We start from the raw sequence: 7779 nt of genomic DNA on the forward strand, positions 1-7779 counted from the left end.
ATTTTTCCCATCTTCAAACTAACTTTTACTCAATTAACCATCAGCCGTAAATCATGGCAAATTTACCACGACTAATTTAACAATTCTTGCATATGATATATCACCAAATGTTTAGTATATTGTGCTGATATATTATGTGGACAATAGACTTACAATACAAATAGGTATTCACGGTCACCTTCTAGGAAGGTTTTCATCCGTTCTATCAAACCGTAATCATTTGCTAGATATATGCGGCCTTAAGACGAGACAATACCTTCAAATAAAGTCAGAATCGTAACGACGTAAAGTGAAGAAGCCATGCACATAAATATGCGACGCTTAGCCCTGCGTATTGGACAGAGATACGGTTGAACTTGCCCAACAAATCTCTTGAATAAAGTGTGAATATTAACGACACAAGTGATGAAGTCGTGTAAAATCAATTTTCGGCGCGCGGCGTTGCGTAATGGACGGACCTATGCACGAATTTGCTCAGTAATATTTTTTAATAAATGGATTTTTAAATATGTATGTTGCCCTAATTCCAGCAGTTTGCCGTAATAATCTTTTTTGTTACAGCAGCAGCGGGGGCATGCGTCCCTGGGCGGCACTGGCGCTATGGGTGTGTATGGGAATGTGGGCGGGCGGCGCGCGCGCACAGTGGCCTTGCTCCTTCAACTCGCTGTGCTGGTGCCGCCCTGGACAGATCTCCTGCGTGGCGGTGCCGCTCCACAAACTGCCAGGTAACAAATATCACTCGTGGTCTTTTTTTACGGCAGCAACAGGGACAAACGTCCCTAAGCGGCGATGGTGCTATGAGTGTTGCACAGTCTAGCAACTATTATTTTCTCAATTGTGATCTTCTGATTTAGTCTTGTTACAGATAGTATTTTCTTCTTGATCATAGTTACGTGCTTTTTTATTTGTTTTCTGCTTTTTTTGAGAAAATTTGACTCGCAGTCAATAGTAGGTATCTTACCACTTGCTGCGAAATCATTTCCTGTTCCTTATCTTGGGAAGACGTTTAAAGGGACTTCCACTCATTGTGTATTATATTTAGATGAGACATGAAGCGAAAAAAACATTTTGTCAATGTCATTGTCAACAATTCGTTTTGTGACTTCCAACTCTCCCAACGCTCTAACTAAAACTACCGATTCCGGTCTACGCGCACCGATTCGACGAAATACTCGTACTAGTACGCAGTATCACCTCTAATTATAGCTCTATGCTTCCACTATACATTTGCTGATCGGATGCCAGAAAATCTAAGAAATTTACAAAATTGCCAAAACAAAAAATAGGTCTCTTCACGCCGACAAATACTAATTGTTTTTATTGTTACAGAACTAAGCAGCTCGGGTCTCATGCATTTAGAAGTCACTGGAACCGGACTACGAGGGGTAGAAAGTGGTGCGCTGGATGCTCTCAGACTACAGTCTTTAGTTCTGTCGGATAACCGACTGCAAAACCTTCCAGATCGAGCATTGACGTTAGTCACCATTTGCAGCATAAATTTTAGGATAAAGATTAATTAGTGATATAAGATAATAGTTATTGATTTAAACATTTTTATTTTAGGTCGATGTCACAAACTTTATCATCCCTGGACTTTGGTTACAACGAGTTTCCAGAAATACCGTTTAACACCCTGAAGATTCTGAAAATTCTGAATTGGCTTAATCTTCAAAAGTACGTAATTATTTTTGAATAATATAGTTAGAACACCATTAAAGCAATGTGGATATAAATTGTATGAAAATGAACATAAATTCATTATTTATCAAATATTTTTATTTGTTTTCAGCAATAACATTGTAGATTTAATTGGAGATTGGGCACACATGAGAGAATCATTAACTAGTCTTATCTTGACGGGAAATAGCATATCGGAAATCCCAAGTGATTCGCTGCATCAACTTAAACATCTAAACAAACTCGACTTGGATAAAAATAAGATATCTTCAATAACCAAGATGTCTTTACCGTCGAATATAAAAAATCTGAATCTGGCTGATAACCTTTTGAACAAGTTCCCTGTGGATTTGTTTCCAAATCTCCAACATCTACAAACTTTAAATCTCAGAGGAAATCTCATACAACGAATATCACACATAACATTTAAAAACCATAGAAACATGGACAAACTAGAGTTAGGAGATAATGGGCTGGAGGCTTGGCCTAGCAATCTATTTAACAATACCCTCGTCGTGCGGCATTTGAGTCTAGAACTTAACCAATTAAAACTGATACCGGCGAACGCTTTCAAAGGAATGCATACAGTAAAACTAGTTTTATCATACAACAGGATAGAACATTTAGATGACGATTGTTTCCACGGGTTGGAACACACCCTCGAACAACTAGATTTAGAACACAACCAACTTTCTAGCATCCCTTACGCCGTGATGAATCTCAAAAGACTTAAACATTTATATTTGCCGTCCAATAAAATTGCAAACGTACACTTTTTACCGCAACATGTGAAAGTTTTATCTCTGAATGGAAACTTGCTGACATCAATTCCGAGAGACGCCCTGCGCAACTGCAGTTTGACTCATCTCGATATGGGCTACAACTTGATAGCCTACTTGGAGGAAGGGGATTTCGATCAGTGGGGTGACTCCGTCAAAACTTTATACCTGCGAAGTAATAAAATTACAAGACTCGATGCAGGGGTGTTCTCTTCCCTGCCGCAGCTGAAAGAACTTAGTTTAAGTTTCAACGATATTCATTTCGTTCACCCCGAAGTTTTCGTGAACATGTCACAGACTCTGAAGATATTAGAGATGTCTCTGTCGATGTACCGCGACGATTTCCCCGAAGAAGTATTATTACACCTCACCAGCTTGGAATGGCTTGGTCTAGATAATAATAATATTCAGTCGCTATTCGTACAATCGCTCTTCCACTTACAGAAGTTACAATACCTGAATTTAGAATTTAACAGGATCACTAGTATCCCCGTCAGTTTTTTTGACGTTTACAAATTTGAGATCGTCCGAGAAATTTACCTTTCTTATAATTTGTTGGAAATAATAGATTCTGAAACATTCAATTCCCTTTCCGAATTACAAATTCTGGACTTGACAGTTAATAGAATAAGGAATATCTCTAGTAGCGCTTTTCATAATATGCCAAAGTTAATGCATATAGCATTATTCGATAACCTCGTGACTGATATTGGGGATAACGCGTTCCACGATCTTCCTAGTTTATTTAAGTTAGAATTACAGAAAAATCAATTGAAAGAATTCTCTTTGAAAGTGTTTCACAATGTGACGGATTTTGAAATTCCCTTTCTTTTAAATATAAGTAGAAATCAAATTATTTTACTAGATGGAAGTGGCACTGAAGTTTTTATTGATACATTAGATACTTCACATAATCGATTAGCTGATACTCCTACATCGTTTTTATCAAAAATTGCAAAAAGACTTAAAAGATGCATTCTTTCCTACAACGAGATAGGACACTTAGATACCAACTCATTTAAAAACTTAGATGTATTAGAAATTTTGAATTTAGACCACAATTATATTAGCACAATACAGAGACGGGCGTTTTTAGGTTTAAAACAATTGCAGATACTCGATCTGTCCCATAATAGAATAGAACAATTATACGTAGAACAATTTTCGAATTTAAATAGTTTAAGGTTTCTCAATTTAAGACGAAATCATATAAGAACATTACCAAGAGATGTTTTTAAGAATACGATGTTAGAACATTTAGATCTGAGTATAAACGAGTTTATAATTCTTCCCTCGATGGCTTTCTCGCAAGTGGGATTTACTCTGAGGTATTTAGATATAAGTCACAATAGCATAGAGAGTGTCGACAGTACCTTATTCCAAGTTATTCCATTCCTGCTGAGTCTAGACTTAAGTAACAACAGGTTAACTATTTTGTCAGATAATATTTTCAACAGCTTAGGAAATTTGCAAAACTTGGATGTTAGCTCAAACACTGTGAATGCAAACTTCAAAGAACTTCTTCATTACCTCCCGGTCTTGAGATATTTAAGTCTTTCAAATATCGGGCTAAAAGTTTTCCCCATTATTCCTTTGAGGAATCTCACCTCTCTTAATCTAACGTTTAATTTTATAGAACACGCTAAAGAAATTTCCGTGAAGAATTTGGGAGCTTTAAGGTATCTCTACTTGAAGGGAAATTCTCTAACATCGGTCCCTGCGCATATTTGGACCCATACGCCAAATTTAAAGTTTCTTGATTTATCTAAGAACCCGATTCAATCGTTGAACGAAAACAGCTTTCACGGTTTGGAGAGGCTACAGAATTTAGATATTTGCAACCTTCACAAGCTGAAGCATTTTGATCCCGGTACTTTGTCCTCACTCAAAAGTTTGACGTCGCTGAGAACGGAACTTAGACATAACATAAAAGACTTTCACCTGGGGAGTATTATTTCAGAAGTTTTAGGTCTACAGACATTAAAAATTTACATAAAAGAAGAAACAATTGAATATCAGCTGAATGGAGTTTTTGTGCCCAAGCTGAAAGAGTTAAAAATAACTGGGGAAGAGGTCAAGAAGATTTCTGCGGAAGCTTTTGAAGGAGCTGAGAGGCTTTATGAACTCAGTGTACAGATTCAAGACACGGCTATCAGAGAACTACCAGCGGGGCTATTGGAGGACTTAGGGAAAGTGTCACAGCTCTCTCTAGACCTGAGCAGAAATCAACTGGCTTCACTGAGTCCAGCTACATTCTACCCAAATTCTTCCACCTGGGAGAAACTGGCCACCAAACTTATTGCCGGTAAGCATAAATTATCAATTATGACCTAACATATAATGCATTGTAAATGCCTATTTTTTCGGTTCCATGATAACTCAACACAATGACAATTCAACAAACTTTTAAAAAGTGATATAAAGTCATTAGAAACGATGAAATTATTTTTTTTAAACCTAACCTAACCTAACCTACTTAACCCAGTTAATAAAGTTTTTGTTTCATCACTTTCCATGACTTTATATAACTTTTCAAAGATGTGATGAATTATCATTTTGATGATGTATCCGGTCACCATATTGAATATGGGGTTTCTATGGTGATTTATGATAACAACCACAATGTGGGTAATCCAAAATCACCACTCTCGGCTAGTATTGAATTTTTGACCATTTTTTAATAGATTTAACGAACCTTTAGTTATTTATAACAAAATTAATTAATTTATTTAATTATGTCTATTCTTGAATACACTTTTTACAAATGATTACAGTGTTTTTTATTGTAGTACAAAGAAAAAAGTACAGAAAAAGGTATAAAAAAATAAAGAACATAGGTTGATATAGGTAAAACTGTGTATGGGTGATATTGTATGTTACGTGAACACCTCACTAGGAGAACCTGTGCTGAGGTGTTAACGTGTTTGTGATTAAGTGTGACAGGTATTTATGTGTTGTAGTAGAAAGTTAATTTTTTTTCACATACATATATTGAAACATGAAAACACACATTTATATGTGAGTGTATATATTTTTGGATAATTCTTGAAATTCTTGATGGATTTTGGGTTTGAAAATGTGAGATTCTGTATTAAATAAGTACATTACACTGTTTGAAGTGTTAAGCATGTACGAAGCGCGGTGAATTAATATATTTTGTTTTGAGTGAGTATTGCATAGAGGGACGTTCAACGTGTGGTTTTGTCTGGTTTTTCTATTGGTCACTCTTAATTGAATTATTTAAGAAGTTTCGGGCATTTTACCAAAGAAGTGGCTATTTTTTGTAAAAATAGTTCGTGTACTAACGATTTTTCAATGAAAATATCCTGAAAATCGCAGGGGATTTTGAATGCAGTCTTTGTTTTCATCGTCTAACATCCAAATACTCGATATTAAACTCCTTATTCAATACGTAAACAGGCAATTAATGGTTAATTATTCTGTAAAGTGGGTAAAACTCATAGTTTATTAAGAAGAATTATACCAATATCAATACTCAAAATTTGTAACGATCGCGTTTTACCGTAGAAATAATGTGTTTTGTAAGATCGATTATTTTCTGAAAATTTGCTTTTTTAATTCAACAATAGGGGTTGGGAAATAGAAAAACGTTACACAATTTATGATCGATACCTTCATAGATTGCGTTAATTAAATTTAAAAAAAAAAAAAAACAACTTTTTGCCTGTTCTGCTTTAAAATCTTAAGAAAAATTAATAATTATTGTTTGTTGGCGGGTGATGTACACACGGAATATAAATTTGAATTTATAGTTAATCCACTCAAGAAATTTTTGTCATAATATATATACATTACCGTATTATTTGTTTGATACCGTTCCTCAAAATATTAATATGGAAACATATGAAACTACTTACTTTGGTTTAGAGCCAATGAATCCACCCAGAATTCATCGTTTATCCCATATTTTTAGGTTCTATAAATTTGGCAAATTATGGCAAGTGATCGCTCAAAACGTTTTTGTAAACATGGCATTATACGCCACTAATCGCTCGAGTGGGAAAAAATAACTATATTTTCATATTCCGTATATACCTTCCGTCAACAAACTATTCACCTTGAGGGTAAATTTTAGAATATTCATAAACTGCCCCTTTCGTAGATGGTAGTAAGTGTGAATAATTTTTATTTGACCCTTAATTCGATATCTTTTCTTGTTTAGGTGGTTTAACCGTCTCCGACAACCCATTGCCCTGTGACTGCGGGGTAGCCTGGCTGGCCCGCTGGGTGCGGCGTTGGGCGCGCGAGTCGGGTCCCGTGGGCCGCCTGCCCCCGCCCGCCGAGTGCTCCCGCTCGGGCGCGCACTACGCGGGGCCCCCCTACTCCAGCAGCCGACTGCTCCGTCTCTACCCCGAGGACCTGAGGTGTCACGCCAGCGCCTTGGCCGCCGCGGCTCCCGTACCGGCCAAACATACGTCGACCACGGCAATCGCAGTGCTTTCGTCTTTGGTGCTGTCGAGATTTTTTGAAATTTGATTGATCTTTTGTTGATACTTGAATATTTTTAAGAATCTGTTTTCATGGATGTTGACTTTGATACATAAATTTCATTGTTTTGTCATTTAATTGTCTTGAGTCCTAACTGCTCCCAACCGTCTAGAACCGATGAGACTATGGCTTCCCCAATTGCGTCATGCTGTCCAGCTGAAGGTAGTGGGAAAGAGACGAAAAGAGGAAGGTTGGGAAGTAATCTGGCTTATCAGATCTGGTCATAAAACACGGCTATAGCCATTTCAAGCGAGCATCATAAATTACATCTTCATTTTCCATGAACCTATTAAGCCCTGGATAGAACATTAGTGCGATTTTGTATGAGCGGCATTGAAGCCAAATCTAGGGTGAAGGGAAATTGCCTGGAAGCCATCTTGTATGACAACCTTTTTAAAATGATTTTTATCTGTATTGTTAATGCAATTATAACGGCTTACAATTTTTTTAGTATTTTATGAGACAGGCAATGGGATATTATCTCATTAAAATTTGTAATAGTATTTTGAATGTTTCATGCATCTTTTCCCTCATCCCGTAGCTTCAACTTTTATATGAATGGTTCAGTCCAGGGCTTATTAGGTCCATGATATTTTCACTCAAAATATTCCCAGGACTCGATGGAAAAAGTCTTTTGGGTATGTTCTGGTACATCTTGTATATTGGTTTGTATTCATTGATATCGACGGTATGCCATTAACATACATTGTCCTCTTTTACCGAAATGTTTGTCAATGTAACGGCCTGTTAAAATTAATGTAAACTTCGAATCGTTCAATTAAATTTTTAACAAATTGTTATCTTTAATACTGAC

General features: G+C 36.5%; 1 protein-coding gene across 1 annotated transcript in view; it reads left to right on the top strand.

Annotated features, from left to right (window-relative positions):
* Positions 1-6953, top strand: part of LOC149419065 (uncharacterized) — a 58491-nt gene extending 51538 nt beyond the window's left edge. Inside the window, exons 2-6 of the mRNA XM_089637926.1 lie at positions 562-725; positions 1330-1474; positions 1564-1674; positions 1790-4761; positions 6640-6953. Coding sequence (XP_089494052.1) covers positions 575-725; positions 1330-1474; positions 1564-1674; positions 1790-4761; positions 6640-6953 — 3693 coding nt within the window. The 5' untranslated portion in view covers positions 562-574. The remainder of the gene's footprint in view (positions 1-561; positions 726-1329; positions 1475-1563; positions 1675-1789; positions 4762-6639) is intronic.
* Positions 6954-7779: the final 826 nt, after the last annotated feature.

Source organism: Hesperophylax consimilis, chromosome 12 (assembly GCF_061612785.1).
Source record: "Hesperophylax consimilis isolate HC1 chromosome 12, BYU_Hcon_1.0, whole genome shotgun sequence".
Classification (NCBI taxonomy): Eukaryota; Metazoa; Arthropoda; class Insecta; order Trichoptera; family Limnephilidae; genus Hesperophylax; species Hesperophylax consimilis.